General features: G+C 49.1%; 1 protein-coding gene across 4 annotated transcripts in view; it reads left to right on the top strand.

The window, feature by feature from the left end:
- Positions 1-21,321, top strand: part of LOC144120803 (uncharacterized) — a 270,149-nt gene that overhangs the window by 236,147 nt on the left and 12,681 nt on the right. For all 4 annotated transcript variants that reach the window (XM_077653509.1, XM_077653511.1, XM_077653512.1 and 1 more), the window contains one exon: positions 13,320-15,044. In XM_077653509.1, coding sequence (XP_077509635.1) covers positions 13,320-15,044 — 1,725 coding nt within the window. The remainder of the gene's footprint in view (positions 1-13,319; positions 15,045-21,321) is intronic.

Genomic DNA, 21,321 nt, shown 5'->3' on the forward strand with positions numbered 1-21,321 from the left:
AATCTCTCTCGCTTCCCAACTCATCCTCTTTCTCCCTCTCTCTCTCTCTGTCCTCTCTTTTTATGAAGTTTCCAAACAGGGGCCGAAACTCCGGGACCGCCCTCTCTTCGGAGGCCGCGCCCAAATTGCCTCTGCCGCGCTCTTCAAGTGCAGATTGATGTCGGCAATTGCCGGTCTCTGCGAGTTGCTTCCACTTGGCTCCACAGTGCCGGTTTTTCCTTCGTTTCTTTGTTTCTTGTTAAACATTTTTTTTTTCATGTTGGCTATGCGTCATTCTTCTCCGAAAGGACGCATAGTGTGCGTAATCTGACCTCGGCGACATCGGTGCGCCGAGTCTAAATTTATTTCCTTCCGCTTGAAAAACACCCTGATCCTTTCCTCTCTCATCTGGTATAGAGGGTAAGAGTAATAGCGGTGTGCCTTTCCCCCCGTTTATTTTTATATTCTATGCTAGTGTGCCTAACTTTTTGTATATTCGTCTCTAAATGCTTATGCTCCCGCTTTCCTATAGTTACCTCAAAGCTAGATTTTTTTTTTCAGTTTATGCCACGTTCCGTTACCGAATGTGACTGAGACCCCGCCTGTAACAGAATAGCCCATTTTGTACTGCGTATAATTGTTGGTCGGTTTGGTTGGTTTACGGGGTTTTGACGTTCCAAAGCGACTCAGGCTATATGAGGGGCGGGCATTTAATTGTATGCTGCTGATTGAAGTGACCGTGGCCTTGGCTACTCTAGCGCTTGTTACCGTGAATGAGTATTGAACTACGGGCACCTCGTTCGACTACAAATGGTTTGGGCTTGCGGGGATTTTTAAGTTTTGGCTTCTTTAGGCTAGCTGTAATTCCACAACGTTTCACGTCCGTATGAAGACGAAGTTGTAAATAGCGAATCTAGGAAGCCTCAGTGGCGACGCCCAGCGTCTAAATTAGTGAACCGAACATCGGCTTAAGTAGTCACTAGGCTCAAATGAATAATGAAAACGTCAACAGCGAACTATGTGGGCGTTTTTGGTAGGACGTGGTGGGGCTTACAACTTCGGCTTCAGCCACTGATACAGTCAGATGTCGAGGTGAAAAAAGAATTTAACAACGAAATTATTCAGATAGAAAAGCTTCGTAAGAAAGCCAGCTAAGGGATGGAGACTGAACCTTAGAGGTGTAAGAGAGAGAGAGGGGGGGGGGGGGGGAAGTTGGCAAACCTGCACCGCTGCTGCTTAAAAAAAAAAGAGATCACGTTGCGAACATCAATCTCGAACAAAAGTGAACAAGGGACGTCAATATTACTCCACCGTGCTTTGAGGGAAAAGCTCATTGGGGGGCATTGCAGTTAGCGGCAAGGTCATTGAACAGAAAGACGAAATCATCTTGGGCGCTTGGCACTGATTACCTCTGTTCTTCCATTTTTATGACGTATGAAGGAATATCGACCTCCAAAGGTTTCTATATAGGCATCTTACTTCAGAAAGCCTTGAAGAAACAGCTGCAGAAAGTGGAGCGAGACTTACAGGAGAGACCTCTCCCGCACCAGTCATGTATCACGGTATATAAACAGTTACACTCTAGTTTCGTCGATGCTGATGGGCTAACAGAACAACCTAGACGTGATCAGTTAAACATAACTATTCGGGCCGTTTCGTCGTGCGTGAAGTTTCCGAGAATGTAACTCTTCGCCGAATAGAGCAGAACCGTTGTTCGTTTGGGTGATTCGCTACCGCAAGGAGCTTCGCATTTCAATAGCGTTGCGTCTCCACAATCTCTTTTAACGAATAGGAGAGTGATTAAATATGGGGTCGAACAGAAGAAATAGCCCGTTCTGCTGCCCTTGCGTCCACTGACAGCAAACTCTCTTGTTCGAATCGACATTGCAAGATATGAGTCCGCGAAGTGCTTTCTCTTTGTGTGTGCGCATGTGCGTTCGTGGGTGTGTGTGTGTGTGCTTATGCAGCGAAGGAAGTTCGTCCGTCCGTGAACCTTGGCGGGCGCTGTTTTACTCAGTGCCTCTTTTTAGTGCAGTGTGTAGGGCCGCATATCTCGCAGAACACGAAGCCTTCAATGCAATCAGCTTGTTACCTGGATTGCCGTCTTACCCTTACCGAACAGGCATTCATTATCTCCGGTTGGTGTTTGCAGCTGTGTACATCTTTCTTTCTTTCTTTCTTTCTTTCTTTCTTTCTTTCTTTCTTTCTTTCTTTCTTTCTTTCTTTCTTTCTTTCTTTCTTTCTTTCTTTCTTTCTTTCTTTCTTTCTTTCTTTCTTTCTTTCTTTCTTTCTTTCTTTCTTTCTTTCTTTCTTTCTTTCTTTCTTTCTTTCCTTCTTTCCTTCCTTCCTTCTTTCTTTCTTTCTTTCTTTCTTTCTTTCTTTCTTTCTTTCTTTCTTTCTTTCTTTCTTTCTTTCTTTCTTTCTTTCGCATCAAGATAGCACCGTCTCCATTCGAGCGACGCCGCGTTTACATTAGGTTCGCCGTTATCGTCCGTCCGTCGTCGCCGCTACTCTCATTATTCCTTCATTGAAGAATATCGTTAACAGAATAAGCGGGCGAGCTGAAGCGAATTCCTTATTCGGGCGAGCGCGGCGGGCTCAGCGGCGCTCAGTCATGCGCCTGGGTCGGTGCGCCCAGCCGGCCGAGTGATTTACGATCCCGGCCGGAGTGATGCAACCGCACGAGACAGATCCGGGCCCGGCGTGCCGTGTTCCGGCCGCTTATAGATTCGCCCGACCTGACAGGGGCCGGCGCGATACGGGAGGCGAAGGGTGGGCAAGGGTTCGGCGCGCGGCTGTCGACCTTGTCTGGGGGCTTACTTGCGCAAGAGCAAGAATTGCGGACGCTACCTGCAGAGCGAAAATTCAAATACCCGAGGCAAGAATGACTGCAAATTCTGGTTTGACAGCAGGGATAAATTTCAACGTCCGCCTGACGTTTTCTTGTGCTTACTTGCCTCTGCCCGCGTTTCTGCCGTACTCGCAGGTTTGTCAGTTGTGACGAGCGTTCCTAGTTCTGAATTATGTATATTATTACGAGGCTCCATCAACTTTACGGCCAGTAAGCTGAGTTGGTAAGAGTTCTCAGCTCGCAATCCCATCGCCGCTTGGCTTAACGCAATGGTGCTTGCTGTACATCTTTTCTACTGCTTCTCGAGCAGACATCTACGAAAATCCAGGACATTTAGTAAATGAGGTGGGGCGCTTAGAGTTTGCTCCCTTCGTCTCGCTGCCTCGCCATTTATTACACCACCATCACAGTTGGAGTCGTTCATATCTCCTTTTCTTAGCTATATCCCCTCATCCTGCCCTGCCATAAACGGCGCGTCGGATTTGTGGAGAGGTACTTTTGGGAAATATGCAACGTTTTTATTCGTTGCTGATTTCCTTTACGTTGTTCCCTTCAATCTCTTTTTCTCTGCGAAGCCGGAAGAGGCGCTATGTTGCGGCCTTCGCATGACAGCGTCTCCTGGAAGATGGCTTTGTCGCACGTTGAAACTTAATGCGGAGAAGTACGCTTTGCAGGCTGAAGAAACAAAGCGTCGCGCAGTGCAGCACATGCCGAGCTTTGCTCGTGTGGTTAAAAATGAGCGAGTTGGTCCTGCTGCACTAATCTGTGATAGCCTTTTAAATCTGCGGAGATGTGGTGGCTTCATACATTCGCGTAACCAGCTCAGGAAAAGAAGCGAATTAGATGCCTTTCTAGCCGGTATTCAGGTAAAAAAGGAAAGTCTGTCATACTGCATTGCATTCTTGATGGGGCGCTAGTGTTTGTTTAATCGTGCATTAAACAAAACAAACAGTAGGTGCCTTTTTTTTTTTCGTCCATAAGCGCAACATCACTAGCGAGGAAGAGAGGAAGAGAAACTTACATCTCTCAAGATGCTGCGCTTGGTCTGTACTGGATGTCACCTTCGTCGTGACAGCATATCGTGTCAGTTTCGTTCGGTTGTTTGTTTTTGTGGGCACCTTTGCTGGAATTCATAATACTTCCATTCCAGCTCTTATCTCTTTTTACTACATGTCATTTCACCTGCCTGTTTCCTTTTTTTTTGTAGCGTGTTACTTGCGGTGCTTCTTTGATGCGCTGACTGTCACCGCCACCGTTCTTACTTGGCTCATTGCCTTTATGCTCCTGTATCTCGTGTGCTTCGTTGACTCATTCAGGTTTGGAAGTCAATTTTTCTTTTTTTTTATGACACACGGCGCAGAGTTGGTGTTTCTGTCAAATAGTACAAGGCCACGCATTCTGTTTCTCTGATCATGTTTCGTCAGCGCAGCACGCCACGTGTGACCTAGTTTAGGGAGTTGCTTTTTTGTAAATGTATGACATGCCTTTTTTTTGTTACTTTTTAAGCTAGGACATCCAAGTAGCGAAATCCCTTTTCACGCCTTCCTAAGCAGACATTCGAAACTGGGCAGTGCGCAAACACAGGTTTGTTCGCATACGCGCGTGAAAGAGAGGCGCGTTTTCTGTTTCACTTGCATTCCATACAAAGAAAGAATACTGTTGCAAAAGCTCATCCCACCCCCCCCCCCCCCCCCCAACCCTTTTTTCCATGCTTGGATTTTCACCGTCCGCGCAGACTCTGTTCTCAGCGATATAAGGATTTTTCTCATTGCTTTTGTTTTTTGCCTTTTCTCAGTTCTGACCTCTCCGCCAATGCGTTTTTTATTTTCCTGTTTTTTTTTTCTTCTCAGGCGTGGTTTACCCCCCTTCAACGATATCGCGAACTGCTGAGGATAAAGAACCGCATCTGCTATTCTCTCACGATGGTCTCGGTCGTTTTTTCTTCGCTTGATTTACTTTTCTTTTTCTTTTTGTCCGCTTCATTCCCAGCGTTCGACGGCCGGCCGAAACATATTGCTGCTTCTTCTTGGGTTCGGTTGTCACACCCCCTCCCTGTTCATTTTTCACCGCGGCGGCATCGGGTCGGGTGCAGCCGCGTGTTTCGTTTTCCCGAAGCTTTCAATAAGCGAGCGAAAAAGCTGCTCGTCGCGCCTCCCGTGTTTGCGCGTTATCTCCCTATTTGGCTTTTTGTTCGCGAAGAAAATAAGGGCTGCCACTTTCAACAAAAGGTATCGGCACGTCTCCTCTCATCCTCGCGCCCCCCCCCCCCCCCCCCCCCTCCGCGTGCCCTGCCGCCCTCCCCTGACAGAAGAAAAAAGAAGAGGTTGAAAACCTAAACCAGTGTTCGTAGTGTGCCTTTTCCTAGGGAAAATAGGGGAACGTAAGGAAGAAGTATAAGCGAACTTTGAGAGAATTCACTGCCGGCGCTTGCATTTTCTCCGTGAGATCGCGATTTGTCTCGGATACTCGCTCTACGGCTCGCTCAGCAGCGGGTCTGGCCGGCTTATACGGGCGGATGCGTCGGGACGGACAAAACGGCTTTGCGGATTTGCTTGCCTCGTCCTCTCGTATTGCTTCGCGCGTTGCTTTTGCTCCGCGTGTCTTCTTATTCCCGGCGCGAGCTTGTCCGCCGCCTCCCGCGGCTCGAGCTTCGATGACGCGGCGAGTTGTGCCAGCTGCCCATCCCTTCCAGAAAAGAAGGACCCGGCGATAAGTAAACGAAGCGCGAAGTGTCGCAGGTGGTTTGTCTTCTTTCTTTCCTTCCTCTCACTTCTTTTTTTTTCGTTCGTTCTGGACCTCGTAAAGTAACCCTCCCGCAGTGTATTTGATGCGGAAAAAACCCCGGGCGCTAAGTGAAATGAAGAAGGCCTTTATGAGTGACTTGGGAATGTTTACGGAGAAAACGGATCAGCGGGTTGAAGGCGTCGGGCGTGAAAATCCAGATATAATGGAATTAGTGAGGACTAGTTTCTGTTATTGCCTTTCTGTCTGTCTGTCTCTCTCTCTGTGTGTGTGTGTGTGTGTGTGTGTGTGTGTGTGTGTGTGTGTGTGTGTGTGTGTGTGTGTGTGTGTGTGTGTGTGTGTGTGTGTGTGTGTGTGTGTGTGTGTGTGTGTGTGTGTGTGTGTGTGTGTGTGTGTGTGTGTGTGTGTGTGTGTGTGTGTGTGTGTGTGTGTGTGTGTGTGTGTGTGTGTGTGTGTGTGTGTGTGTGTGTGTGTGTTTTCTCAGCCGGTGTTCTCCTTTATACATTTTTTATTTCATTTGGCTCGGCACGAAGCTCAGGAAAGCGCGTCTCCGATCATGCCGTTCGGCGATTTGCGTAAAGCCGAAACGTACAGTAAATAGAAGCAGCTTTTTCTTCCTCGATGATGGGTTTAGGAGAGTGCTTCTCCAGTGCCGAGGTTGTCACCGTCGGTGTAGCTGTGTGTCCTATCCTAAAGAGATCCAGCTTCACCTGCTGTCTAAAGGAAATGTTTCGCAGATGGGTCTGACCCAGACGGGATATGTTGGTCGCCGTCCATTGTGTTGATCAGTGAGCAGTATATTGATGAGATAACAAGTATGTAAGTCAGCGAGGAGGGCATTGGTCAGCTAGCATATCAGTCAGCCAGCGGTATGGTGGTCGGCGGTTAGTGTGTGGGTCAGCGATCGGTATGATGGGGGTGGGGGTCAGCGGTAGCTATGCGTGTCAGGGAACGGGGCCGTGTCGAGAATTGGGATCTGCGGTCACGTGGTTCAAGTGGGCGGTAGATGAGTGCGTTCAGCTGGAGGGTTTTAGGCGAGGGGTGTAATTTTTCCTGCCACTTCTTCATACCAGGCGACCAGGGAAAGGAAGCAAGTCTGGAGGTTTATTTTTTTTTCTTTCGCGCTTTCACCTCGTCCTTACCATTGCCATCTAAGGTCTGTGTATGTGGTTTCATGCGAGCAGTGAACGCGGCATTCGCGTCAACTGCAGCGTCGGCAGGGATGGCTAGGAAACGAAATGATGGATTCGTGGTTCAAATATATCGGCGCAGCTATTGTTTACACACGTCCCTCAAGTGCTCGTGAAAAGGACCCTCGAATAGACCAAATTCCGCGGGAAGACTAATACGGAGAACTTAGCGCCGTGCTTGGGATACTGGAAGTTGAAATGCATCGCGGTCGCATCGAGCGCATCTTCGACGTTAGCTTGTCCAGGAATATCTGCAGCTTTTTTTTTGTATGTGTTTACGCGCTGAAGGTCGCGTGCAAGCAGGCAGTGTTCGCATCAACAGTGGAGTCAGCTAGTAGGTGCGGAGCTGCACTGTGTGTGTGTGTCTTTGTTTTTTTGCCAACGCGCATGCGTGCTAGCATTTATTTTTTTCCTGCTTCCCAATTTGCTCGAAATTTTGTTTCCTTTCAGGTGAATTCGGAATTGCTTGTTTCTTCTACGCCAGCGCAAAGTGCGATTTTGAATGTAACCGCCTTGGTGAACATTCATTTTTGCGCTTAGAAGAAAGACAGAAAGAAAGAAAAAAAGAAACAAAGAAAGAAAGGAAGAAGGAAAGAAAGAAAAATAAATAAATAAATAAATAAATTACTCTTTGACGATTGGCTTCTGCACCTATTACGTCCTCTGGTAGCAAAAGAAAAATGCTAATTGAAAATCACCGAAAATCTGGAGCGAGCAGCTCCTTATTAGGAATGTACGCCTTCTGGTAGCAAAAAAAAAACAACTAATTGAAAATCACTGAAAATTAGGAGCGAGCGGCTCCTTATTCGGCATAATGTAATTACCTGTGGTGTGCAAAAAATGCGCAAAAAAAAACTACGCCTTCCAGTGGAGAAATATTTACAGGCAATGACGTAGTGATCCGGCGCAAGGAAAAGTTCCCTTTAAGGAAAAAAAAAAAGTCAACAAGCAACGTGCCGGGTGCCGGCAGAAGACAGAATTGGAGAAGGTGAGAGAGGAGACGGTATTTTGGGCGAATTCCACTTCGCGGAACGATTCAAAGCCCGGCAAATTGCTGGAGGCTCAGTGTCGCGTGAGCGACCACTGAGCGTTTCTCGTTATCTCGTTATAGTTCGACTTCGGCTGGCGTCTCGTGAAAAGGTCGCCCTTCTTACGCAATGCTGGATTAGGGGCCCCCCGTTCTGCCGTCGCTTTTTCGCTACCCGCATAGCTCTCCTTTGGTTCAGTGGCCTCGTCGCTACCCGGCCGGGTGGAAGGGTTTATTTGATCGAATGTAGCTTTGATTGGTCGCGATTTTCATTGCTTCTTCACAAGACGCCTAATTCGAGGAAGGATTTTTCATCGTCGAACAACGTAAAGGTCATTTCAGTTGCTGTTAAGGAACCTGCGACTGGCTTCGTATTTAGTATTGCTTTTATAATTAATGATTTATTTCATTTGCCCTCATCTCCTAGAGGCCGCTGTTGAAAGATACTGGTGCAGTTTTTACCTCATAACTTGCACCAAAAGAAATAAATAAAAGGCTTGGGAACCTGTGTGCAAAAGTACAAATAAAAAAAATGGCAAAACGACAAACTGAGATGCGTATTTGAGGAGATGCGGAGAAGGTTTGTGGATTGAACGGGAAGAACACTTGCCGACTTAATTTTTCTACAATTGTTTGTTTAGCTTTCATTGTACGTGCCCCTTACGGTACAGGCTGCGTTAAAACAGCGGCCTAGTTTCGTGTCGTTAATTGATAAAACTTAGCAACAGAGTCACGGCTCAAAGTGTCCACATTATATTATGTTATCTCCTCTTCCGTAGCGTCCAGTCTTCCTTTTATAGCCCTTTCCTCCCCCGTTACATTCTTGCAGTGATCCCGCCTGAAATAGCCTGTGTCCCTAGCTGAGTGGATAACCTTTTTATTGGCCGATTAAGGAGACCCTTCACTTTGTCTACTCCTTGCCCGCATATTCTCTTATCTAACCACTTCATCTTACCTTACCTAAACTTGAAAGCTTTATTAGTTAAATCATATTCAGCACTTCTTTACTTCTTTCAAGACGCGAGACTTTCTTATTTCAGTCCTTGAACCCTTTTCAGTATCTTGTTTTCCACGAATCCGCTTTCTCCGTCTTGCCTGAGATACATCCTAGCGGCAAAACCGACTCAGAAATGTTTATGCGACTAGGTGACTTTATTTCTTTTAAATGGCAGAGAGTGCCGGACTGAGGCAAACGCCCTCACGCACGCGAATGCGCTCTCGACTATAGTCGGATACAACTCAAGAACGTAGCGGCAAATGCTCCTCAAAGTAGCCTCTCCAGCCAGTGGCGTCGGCCTATTGTCGTGACGTCGCGCTTAATCCCCTAAACTTGTTAGTGTGGCATCGCAGGTGGCTGGCAGTAGCAATGTGATTAATCGCGACATCATGTTAATCGGTCTATGCCATAGGCTGGAGGGCCCCGTTTGGGGGGATTCGCCGCTTCTTTCTTGAGTTGTATCCGGTTATAACAGTTTATTGGAAGCAATAGGCTATATGATTATGGACTGACGCATACCCGCTGCACACGCGCGCATTTTTTAACAAGTTCTATGGCCTTTCAGCGTCATCACTTTCTTAATGCACGTTGAAAAAATGATAAACAACTTAGAATGACAGAACTTTGAATTCATTTATAATGGGTGGTTATGAGCACCGAGAACGCCTCCGCTGTTGTAAATGCCGCGTTTACGTTTAACTTAACTGCATGCTCCCTGCACATCGATGCGTATAAACGAGACCCGAGCTTTCCTACTAAAAAAAAAAAAGGACGTACCCGTTGTGTACACGGGTCATCTTTTATTCCTCGATTCGAAACGACGCCAGCCCGTTTGGCCTCTCATATAAAATTCAGCTCCTTTTCCGTGCCAGAGCCCGTTCGTGATGGTAGAATGCTTCGCGAATTGACCGAGACCAGTCTCTCTGTTTGGTCGTGGGCGGGCGTCCACAAGAAATGTTTCCAGTGCACAGTGTGCTCGCATTTCGGTCAGTGTGGGCATCGCGAGTAACTGGAAATAAAAAATTCGTCGGAGGCACTTAGATATCTCTTAACTGCGGGAAGGCGAAAGCCGCTTGCGACTCATTGCACTTATTTGCAATTTTTACTCAAATTATAGGTCACGTGACCTTAAGGTCACGTGAACTAAGTGGCGGTGTAACGGACGGACGGCCAGCGCGCTCGCATTTCCGTCAGGGTTTGAATTGCGAGTAACTGGAAATAAAAAAAATTCGTCGGAGGCAGTTGGATATCTCTTAACTGCGGGAAGGCGAAAGCCGTTTGCGACTCATTGCACTGATTTGCAATTTTTACCCAAATTATAGAGAACACGTGACCTTAAGATCACGTGACATCACAGGGCCACGCGACCTAGGTGGTGGTGTAACGGACGGACGGCCAGCGCGAGTATGAGCCATTAAAAGCTATCGCCTTAAAAGCAAATCAGTGAGGTAGAAGGAGTGCGTATCCGTTTGCCCGAAGCTGTTCGTTGTAAATCAAGCCCTGCCTTTTGGCTTTTAATTCTCGGCTTTAACATGGTATGCCCCTCGTGTACACCTTCACGTTACTTGGTAACCCGCAGCGAGGGGCTAATGTTACGAATCACGCTGTTATGCTCATTTCTTTATTTATTTGTGTTTCTTCAAACTGTCGGATAAATATTCGGAGAATCAGCTTTCATGGTAGTATCTCTTGCACATAAATGCCCGCACCTAACGGAAAGCGTGGACAATAATTTTAAACAGGCCTTCAATTCATGCTTCTTTCGCCGCGTGATGAATACGACTAATTTTTCGATAAGTCCTCTTACTGAAGACACTATTTTTCTGTACCGGAAATTAGAAGTGTTGATAAGATGTTAACTTAGAGCTCATCCTATAAGCAAGATATAGTGCTGCATTAAAGCGCCTCTCAAACCTATGTGGAACAAAGCATGCCGTCAAAATAACGAGCCGAATAACATTGGACAACCGCTGTAAGTCGGGAACGTTTTCATCGAAATAAATTTGCACCATTTTATGCAACAGCGTCAAAAACCCGCTTCTGTTAAGCTATGAAACTCACCCCCCCCCCCCCCCCCCCCCCCCCTCAAGCAGAACTGCGACGCAGTAAGCGAGGTCTGTCCAGGATGTCTTTGTATAAACCGAAGGTACTCACGATATGAATGAACGGAGCGACGATGTGTAAAAAAAATTACAGGATTGCACTTAAGTCTGCTTGAGAGTGCAAATGCGAAATCCTTTCCCTGTTCTCACTCTACCTTCATTTTTTCAGTTTATGTTATTTTGTGTAATGTTTTATTTTTCATTTCTATAGATATTTTGTTTCTCTTCAAATTTTTTATTTTTATTTATTTATTTCCGAGTTTCTTGTTTTTAATTTGGTTTATTGGTTTATTTCATTACATATACGTTGCTTGAGAACTGTTGATTAATAAATTTTTGTTTTATTTACCACACAACTTATGATTCACAGTTCGTGCGGACAACTTTCATCCACGCCACTCATGAGCCAAGAAAGGCTTTCGCCTTATAACACACATGGACTTCGCCAGCTCGGCAGGAATAGCGGCTAAATGTATGACCATAAAGTGCAAGTCGGATGTCGGTAGTATGCACCGCCGTAATGCGGAAATCAAGTCCTTTATCATGAAATGCCAATGCCACCACGACTGAATATCGATTCTGCAGGTGGTGGTGGTGAAAATCCTTTATTTAATGAAAGAGGTGAGGCTCTTTAAAGAGCCCCGCAATGGGTGGAGTCCTTATGCCGGGACCCCATTGGTCGAAGCCGCCAGCTTAGCCCTCTTGACCAAAGCCTTTTGGGACTGAAGGTCCGAACAGCCAAGCAGGGCCGCCTCCCATTCCTCTCTGGTAGGGTTGGGGGAGGGGGGGGGGGGGGGAAGAGCTGAGTTGCGCTGGCAAGCCCAAACCATGTGGTAGGTGTCAGACACCTCCCCACAGTGTTTGCACCTGCCAGTGAACGCGGGATCGAAGTGTTTTAGTACTGCCGGGCACAGCATTGTGTTCGTGAATAATCGAAGTAGAATGCGTTCGTTTGCTTTCCCCAGTCCCTTTGCAGGGGCCGGGTAGAGGCGATGCCTATCCTTATAACAGGATGTGATAGCTTTGAAGGAGAGTAAGTAGCTACCTCCAGGTTCCAGGTGCTCAGGAGCCAATGGGAACGCCCGGTGAATGAGTGCTCGGGCCGCCGCGTCTGCAGCTTCGTTTCCTGCCAGGCCCTGATGGCCCGGAGTCCAAACCAGGCAGCGGGGTGTAGGATCGGTATCCCGGCTGCAGTTCCTTAGTATTCGTTCAGCTAGTGGAGTTATCCAGCCAGCCTCATAATTGCGACATGCCGAACGCGAGTCTGCTATTATGTGTTTGGATTTTGAATCAGAAGCAGCTAGGGCGATGGCAACCTCTTCAGCTTGTGTTGTGCCTGGGCGCTTTGCCGCTTTGGAGCCGTAAAATGAAGCGCGTGCTGCTTCGTGATCAATGGCAACAGTCCAAGCTAAACTGGGCCCTTTCAAGGAAGGCACGAAAGAAAGAAGAACAAGAGAAACATTGCATAAGCAGAAAGGGGAGGGGAAAAGAATCTGGCTCGCGCAGTTTATTTGTGGACATCATCTCCGCCTGGATTTTGAGATGGCGTTTATTTATCGGCCCCGTGGTATGCCCTGCCTTAGCCCATGCGAGTAGAAATTGGCATCCTGGGTTGTGTCGCTCATCGTAGACGGGAGGCGATAATAAAAAAAAAGAAAGAGCTGAAAACCCTGAAAGGTTAGCCCTCTCTATTAGTAGGAAAAAACCTCATGACAGGTCAGCATCTCCACTGGTCGCATGAGGCCCAGATAGTGCGTGGGGCCGATATACGAGTAGATTAACACTCTGCGACACAGAGCTGTATTATGCGAGTTAAGTAGTTCCATCTGCTAGATTATCAGGAGTAGTAGTAGTAGTAGTAGTAGTAGTAGTAGTAGTAGTAGTAGTAGTATGGTGGAAGAACGAGGTGCAATATTTATTAGTTCATATATTCAAATCGAACCAGATAACTATTTTTGCCACCTCCTACATTACCAGATGGAGGGGAGATGCAAGAAAAAGCTGCCTGGAGGAAGCTTGACGGGCTGGCAGCTCACGATCTGGATTATTAAATTTTGATTAATTGATTGACTGACTTTTTGATTAACTCACTAATTAATCATTTAATGAACTCACTCACCGATTGTTTTATCGATTGATTTGTTGATTGATGCCTTATTTATTTTTTGAGGCCACCTTTTTCTAACACGTGACAGTTCATATTTTCACAGCATCACATTGCAGCTTCAGAGAACTAAGTCTAGTTTCTCTTCTAGCTGCTGCCTCGCGTGTGCTTCGCAAGACATTTGACTTGGCGCGCCGATTGCAGGCTCGAGGGAAGGCGTTCGGAAGTTGGGGAGGAGAGTGGAGGCTGACCCGCTTTTTGCGAGCCCGTCCCGAGTCGTGCTCCGGAGGTTGATGAGCGCGCATCTCCCCTCCTCCGATTCCGCAGGTTTCCCGGGGCGGCCGCCAGAGGCCGGTGGCCGTGCCAGCGGCGTGCATGCGGCGCCAGCCCGACGCGGCGGCGCTGCCGGCGTCCGCGTCGCGGCGAGCTCCGCCTAACCTCGGGCCCGGGTCGATGCTGGCGGCGCTGTCGTGCCGTGGGCCCGAGAGTAAGGCTCCCTCCTCGAGCCCCTTGGCCGCCGCCGCCGGAGCTGCCGGGCCTCCGAGCCTGGCCGGCGGGCTTCCCCCCATGGCGCACCAACCGCCCGCCGAAGAGCGCCTGCTGCCCAACGGTAACGTGTGCCACTTCGCGGGCTGCGGCTGCGCAGATGGCGTCTCGGGCGAGATCCGCGCCGCGCTCAAGGAGTGCGTCTCCAACATGCGCCAGCAGCAGCAGCTGCAGCAACAGCAGGAACAGCAGCAGAGGCTGCAGCAACCGCGGCCGCAGCAGGACCAGCAGCAGGCGCACGGCCAGGGGCAGCAGCAGCAGCAACAACACCACCACCACCACCAGCATTCCGGCGGTCAGTGCGGCTGCCCCGTGCTCCTGCGCGGCGCCTGCGAGCACCAGGCGCGGCCGGCCAACGCGGCGCCGCTCAAGTCGCTGCTCAAGCGGGCCTCGACGGCGCGGCCGCGTCGGGGCTCGCGCGTCCGCTTCAGCGACACGCTGACCGTCTTCTCGGAGGACTACCCGGAGGCGCAGCTGTACGTGATTCGGACGGCCGAGCTGACGTTCGCCGAGGTGTGTGCCATGTACGAGCCGCCGCCCGAGTACCGGGACCTGCCGCCGTTCGACCCGCCCGACGGCTACCGGGACGACGCGTACCTGCTGCCCTTCCTCAAGGAGGCCCGCGCGGCCGCCGCCGCCGCGAGAGCGGCCGCCGCTGCGGCAGCCGCCGGCGGCCACTCGCCCCAGGGATCGCCGCAGGTCGGCATTCCGGCAGCAGCTCAGGCGGGCGCCCAGCAGCCGCAGGCCACGCCGCAGCCGGTCACCATCAAGGTGGTCGAGAGGCCGCCTCCGCCGCCGCCTCCGCCGAGGACGACGCCCGTGGCGGCCAGCGGACCGGAGGAGCGCGGCAAGGCCGACGACGAGGCCCAGCTGCCGCCGCCGCCCACGGCCGAGATCCTCGAGGACCTGGCCAAGGCGGCGGCGGCGGCGGTGGCCGAGAAGGCCCTGAAGCGGGCCGAAGAGAAAGCCAACAGCGTCCAGGAGCGCGTCGAAGAGGTCGGCAGGATCGATCAGGAACGGCCGCCGGCCGACGTCAAGACGGCCGTGGTGGTCGTGTCGGACGTTACGCCCGAAGACGACAAGAGGGTCATCGGCACGGAGGACGACCAAGACGTCAAGCGGCGAGAAGAGTCCTCGCCCGTGCTGGCCGAGGACGAAGACGACGCCATCCTGATGGAGCTGAAGAAGCAGCTCGAGTGCAATTCGAGCGGTGACATCGAGGCCGACCTGGCCGAGCTCCTGCCTCCGGGGCTGATCGTCGAGGACGTCCCCAGGAAGTCGGCGAACGACGACCTCAAAGTGAGCAACCATCGGCCGTCGGTGGAAGTGGTGCGGCCGCTGGGCTTCAGGCAACCCGTGCCAGTGGTGACCTCGACTGCGTCGCCCGCCGCCACGACACCGTCGTCGACCACGAGTTCGACGCCGGACGAACGCCAGGAGGACAGCGACTCGAGCGCCGACTCGCAGGACACTATCATCCTCATGACCAACGAAGAGGAGAAGAAGGTGAGGGGCGATGTGATGTGTTTGCTCTTGTTAAGCTTCTGCGCAGCAGGTCACGATCTGTGTTGATGTGCCGTCATTCCTTTTGAAGTGGCCTCAGTGATCACTGAAAAATGCACAGTTCTATGTGGCCTCTTGTAACTTCCTTGAGAATGCGGGCCTGAGCATTGGTTGACGTTTTAGTTGATGTCACTTGAAACACTCACTCTGCGCTTGTCTGATTTACATTTATCGGCAGGCCGGCTGAAAGAATCAGTGATTCTAGAAACGAAATGCTATCCAAGTTTTTGCCAGGAATCTGTAGCTGTATGCGGTGAAGACTCACTGTAAGAGAGTGCACCATTCATCACAGGCCACCTGCAAGTAAGGCTCTATGTCTAAGTCGTCGGCTGTCGACCGGCCGCGCGTCTTGGAGCGCTTCATGCTCAATATTGTATTCGTCATCGGCGAGCTTAGATATATGGTTAGTACATTGTAGGTTGTCGGAACCATAAGCTCGGGACGCCGTACATAATTTGTAAATCGGACGGAACTAGACGTAATCTGAGGATTATAGTTGTCCCAATCAATAGATGCAATCCTCGTACTCTACTACATCCTTGAGGAGGCAAGCCTCAAAAAAATAAATCGGCCGTTTGGAACTTTTATAAAGAAGTTATTCACCAACGAAAGGTTTTGTGAAGAATCCAGCTCCTCCTGCAGTAAATTCGTCCTTACCACCAGTGGTCAGAAATCAGCGTGATGTACTGTCCGTATCGGGAGTCGGGTTAAAAAATACGTTCGCGTTGGTTATGGGCGTGACGGTCAGTGTCGGTCACGTGGAAGAAAACAGGCGTTAGTGAACTGGTAAACAGATGCCCAGTTATATACTAGTTGCTGCAGCCGCATTTGACGCCACACAATGAGGCGCCGGGTTATAGCAGCGGTTTCTCGAACCAGCGCGAGGAATCCTTCTCGTTTCGCACACCCTCGTAAAGCATCACTCAAGCGTGTCATACATGCTACCGAAGTTCTCGTTTCGCACAGCTGACCCCGGGTAAGGTTTTCCTTTCTCCGGCTGTCGGAGCCCGTTGCGTTTGTGGGTGGTCGGGCATCCCGTGAGTGGGGCCGCACCTTTGAGCAATCTTGACGCCTCCCCCCCCCCCCCCCCTCGTCCTGGCCAGGCAGGCCAGTAATGGAGTCGAGGTAATTAAGGGTCAGAGCAAAAACAGCACCCCAATTCCCATAACCCGTTTATCCAACCCCTTCCGCTACTTCCCAGGGGAGATCAGGTGAGTTTCCCCGGGCCCGCTTCCCCGGCTGTGGGTCGCTATGTAGCTTTTTACCCCCCCCCCCCCCCTCCCCCTCCTCTTTTTTTTCCATTTTACCCACCTACGATTGGTAAAATTAAATCATTGCCTTCTGGCCTTTTCATTTATTTTCAGATTGGATTAAGCACGTTGTACGTTAGTGGTGCAGGCAGGGGCTTATTATTTTTCATTCTTTTTAGGTTGCCCCAACCTAACAAACGACCCTTTTAATGCATAACTGCAGCGTGCCCTACATGTTACTGAACTTATCGTTTCGCACACCCTCTTAATGCATCTCTCAAGCGCGTCATGAATGCTACCGAACTTCAAGAATGCGCAGGAGAGCATTCGGTTGAACGGTACCGTACTATAGCCTCTTACGCACTACCCTGAGCATACCTCACATTACCGATGCGCGCTAATCGGGCACGTTGCATTCTTTAAAATAAGAAACTGGGTCATTCTGCCAGGAACAAATCGACCACTGAATGCAGCTATGACTGAAATCTCGTATCTACAGCCATCGCATTAAACTATCGTTATGAAAAGAACAAGACATTGGAGAATAAAGGAAAAAATAGCATTTGAGGAAGGGCGCATGAAAGGAATAGCGGTGCTCGTAAATTTCATGACCGTCCACTGTTTTCCCTTCCGTTTTGCATCGCAGTCGGCGGAGCGGTCACCGGAAGGCACCGTATAAGGATCGAAGACGAAGCTCATCATTCTTCTTTCCCCTACCGTACCTTCGTTCGCTCCTCCATAACCCACCTTTTTTCTTTCTTTCTCGACTGCGCTTTCCGCTCTATGCTAATGCCGGAGCAGGGCAGGCCAGTGTGAAAATCAAGGGTTCTCGGTGGCGGGCCAGTCCGAGCCGGTTTAGTTTGGATTGTTCCTTAAGACTTTTCGTTTTCTTTTTCAACCCGTGATATCAAGGTCAGTTTCGCTCTCTGCTCTCGTTCTGTTTGCGCTGAGCGGAAGTCGCGGCTCTCGCGATGTAATTTTTTTCTTTCGAAGCGCCAGCCTTACGAATTTTGTTCGGTGGTAGGCCACTTTTGAGGCGTCGTTAGTGATTCACCCATTGAGAGCCTATGTTTTTCTTTTTATTATCTCCTACATCTTAGTGTTCATTATGGACGATGGTATGGAGGCATCCTTATACTTACTCGTCTGTGATAACTGTTTTGTGATTATATTTTTTATTTAAAGTTGCCTCAAGAGAAAGGTATACAGCAGCTGTATATTACCGGTACTAACCTAAGGAGAAGAAACGTGGAGGCTAACGAAAAAGGTTTAGCCTAAGTTGAGGACAACGCAGCGAGCCATGGAAGGAAAAATGATAGGTGTAACGTTAAGAGACCAAAAGCGGGCAGAGTGGGTGAGGGAACAAACGCGTGTTAATGACATCCTAGTCGAAATCAAGAGGAAGAAATGGGCAGTGGACGTAATGCGAAGGCAAGATAACCGCTGGTCCTTAAGGGTAACGGAGTGGATTCCAAGAGAAGGCAAGCGGAGCAGGGGGCGGCAGAAGGTTAGGTGGGCGGATGAGATTAACAAGTTAGCGGGGATAGCGTGACCGCAGCTGGCAAATGACAGGGTTAATTGGAGAGATATGGCAGAGGCATTTGCCCCGCAGTGGGCGGAGTCAGGCTGATGACGATGATGATGAATGAATGAAAGAATCGGTATGTACCAACTTCAGTAATTACTCACAGTCCTCAAACAATTTATCTTTCGTAACGTTCTCATGGAACCAGAAAAGTGACTTCATTTAAAGGTTCATGCGAAAGCTGCAGAGTAAAGAGCAAACTGCTTCGGCGCATGGGACCGGATCCAACTCGGTACGCATCGCAAGCTTTTTTTTCCCTCCGGTATATAAAAGAATTTAGGACAAAAACTCGCGTCATATTCGGCGTCGGTTTCCTCTTCTTTCGGTGTCAACTTCGCCTCGGTTTCGGGACGACGTTGCACTGTGATCGCGAGAACGGGAGCTTAAAGCATTTTCCTTTTGCTCCGTTTTGACCATTTCCCGCTGAAAGCACAGGTGTATATGTGTCAAAAACGCACCTGAAATTAAATAAGGAGAGGTAAAGCCTCGGTCGAAAGTTGGAACGCCACCGGGTTCGCTTCAGAGCCGTGTTTGTGCAGCACTCGCGACATCTCTGAAGCTGCGAAGTTTTGCAGGGTATGGACAACTCTTGTCCACAGGCGTATGCGCGGTCGCCGGAAGCCGCAGGGGTACCGTAAGAGTCCCACTGTTCACTGCTCAAAGGCGGAGCCTGTGGTGTGGGTAGCGTTGTCCAGTGCTGTTTTCGTAACAGTGCAGATTATTTTAGCGTGTCTTTATCTTTGTCTGTCAGTGCAAATATTTATGCTCAATAAAAATCACCCAGGCATCTCCGCTGAAGCTAAATGTCACCTTAGCTGGCGCACCTGACCGCACAGCTTCCTTTTTTTCTTTTTTCTTGAACCTGATAAGTGCTCATTAAGCAAATGAGCGCAGGTAGCGGCGCCTGTTGTTCACCTGAGCTGATACGCTTACCTGACAGCCGAAATCAAGGGCTGAAAATTGGAGCTGTTTTTTTCTTTATTTTTTTTTTGTATCGTTAACGAGTTGCATGTAGAGGAGCAATTTATCGACGCTAGTCGGGTGAACAAAATGATGCTATCGCAAAGCGACACAGGCGAATGAACAGAATGCCGTAGTCTTCGATCGTTATTACAACTATCTTTGGGATCCCGTGGTACCGTTAAGCCACTGACGACCGCAAATCTATCCTGCTGCTTTCGGAACGGGTAATCGTTCCTTTAGCTCTTCCTCGGAGTTCCAAGGTTAATGGCGCGTAATTTAACCATTTCCGCTGGTAAGCCATCCGAGCGCGCCGCGACTTCGCCCAGATTACATTTCCTCCGGCGCCGATTTCGGAGACTTTGCGGTCAAAAGGAGATGTACTGATCCAGTTAGTGTGGAGGTCTGTTTTGGCGCGAACTTGACCCGGTTGACTACGCGTCACCCACTAACACTGCTAGCGTTTTCACCATACCCTTACTGCGCTCGCTGTAACTGCGCTTCTTTTTAACGAACGTGCCTGACTGCTAAGTCCGCTGGCGCTTTTCTCGGCTTCCCTCGTTTTTGAATATTTCGCTATAGCCCTACACGGAGCTGAACTTTGTCACATGCACAAGTACTATCACAGGCAGCTTTTGTGTTTGGGATGTTTTTTTTTAAAGTGTCACTGTTGTTCTCGCCGGAGCGTAGTTATAAATTATATAATAATTATAATCACCAATACACTTATGTCTGCTTGTGGACACATGTTTCATTCAGGTTTCATTCATTAATACTGTCCTCCGACAGCTGCTACCAGACGCAGGCTTCCTAGTTCCACCCGCCCACCTGATTCTGTGCCGCTCCAAGTTTTGTCTACTTTTTCTACGATTCCACTCCCTTATAGTGAAGGAGCATCGGTTATCCTTCCTTCGCATCACATATCCTGCCTATGCCCATTCTCTCTTCTTGGCTCCAGTCAATATATCGTTAATTATAAGCTGTAAGCTGCACATTTTTGCGTTCGTATCCTGCACTGGCTTTCACTGATAACTACGTGTGTGTATCTTCAACTCTCAAGCACGTGCTCAAAGAGCAGAATGAAAACCTAACGCGCGGTGTACGCTCAGAGACCATATTTATTTTGCAGATGTTAAGCGCCGTCCTTGAAATGTCATTAAAGCGATCGTACGTGTTGGAAAAGAAATTATTTAAAAAAAAGTATGTCGTGCCTTAGACTCTGTAGGCTCACCGTTTTGCTTTGCTGGGTCGTCGGAACGTCTGGCGACGATACTAGTTTGGTATTAGTATTAGTTCACGATACGACGATGTGAAATGCACAGCGTGCGAGAATGTGCATCTATTTCCGATAGCAGTATTAGTTGCAGAAGACGACGATGTGCAATGCACAGCGCGAGAGTGTGTCGCAGTTTACAAGGAGGCAGAGTTACACAATTTTTGTTAGGTCATCCCACGCTTGCCATATGCAATCTACAATTTCATTAGTCACCGCCGGGTTATGGCCAATCCCCCTTGTGGGTATGTGCCGTTTTGTGAGGGGAACAACAACAACAACAACAACAACAACAACAACAAGGAGGCGTTATCAGCTGCGGCGATAGCATAGCGCCGAAAAGAAAAGTCTAAGCACGCTTACGCCACAAAACACTAGGCCACCTTACTCCTGCATGACCCCACCTTGCAAAACATCAAAAGTCTGGGAGGCGCACACACATGCATCCATATAGGGGAGCCGCTTTTCTTTTCGGCACTATTTCCATGCAATAAAGAAAAAAATCTGCGGCGATAGCATAGTGCTATTGTGCAGGGGCCAGCGAAGCTGTTCTGTTCTCAGCACCGCGGGTTCGAATCCTAGTCGCGGAAGTGTTTGTTTTTATTTGCGGTTTGGCTCGGTTACACCGATGGCGCCGACGCGGCTCCACCCACGAACGGGCTCGTGCGCTCTAAAATTCGAAGTTTCAGCTTCAGTTTATTTATTTCTTGCTACAGAGAGCAGTGGGCACCGGGAAAAAAAAGCCGTAGCTTGACAAGCTCCCGAGGCCCACAACATCCAGCAACAGTGGCGCCATTGGTCACATGCAAACAAGAAAGGCGTACATAAACCTAAGGCATAATTCACATTCTATGAATGAACAGCGGAAACACAAACTAAGCGCGAAATATAACATAAAGAACAAGTTATGTACAAAATTCAAAGCATGCACTGAAAGCATTACTTAAACATTCTATATACAGAGATTATAGCGCTTAATTTCACAGCAGTGAGCACATTGACAACGTATAAAAAAGAACAATTTTCAACATACATGAATTCCGAAGACAACATGATATTGGCGTGCTGACGGGTTAAGCTAAGCGTTCAACGAGCCTGCATATTTCGACCATATACGTAACAACGTATACGGAACGTAAGTGTGCTTGTCAC

This window comes from Amblyomma americanum, chromosome 2 (genome assembly GCF_052857255.1).
Source record: "Amblyomma americanum isolate KBUSLIRL-KWMA chromosome 2, ASM5285725v1, whole genome shotgun sequence".
Taxonomy (NCBI): Eukaryota; Metazoa; Arthropoda; class Arachnida; order Ixodida; family Ixodidae; genus Amblyomma; species Amblyomma americanum.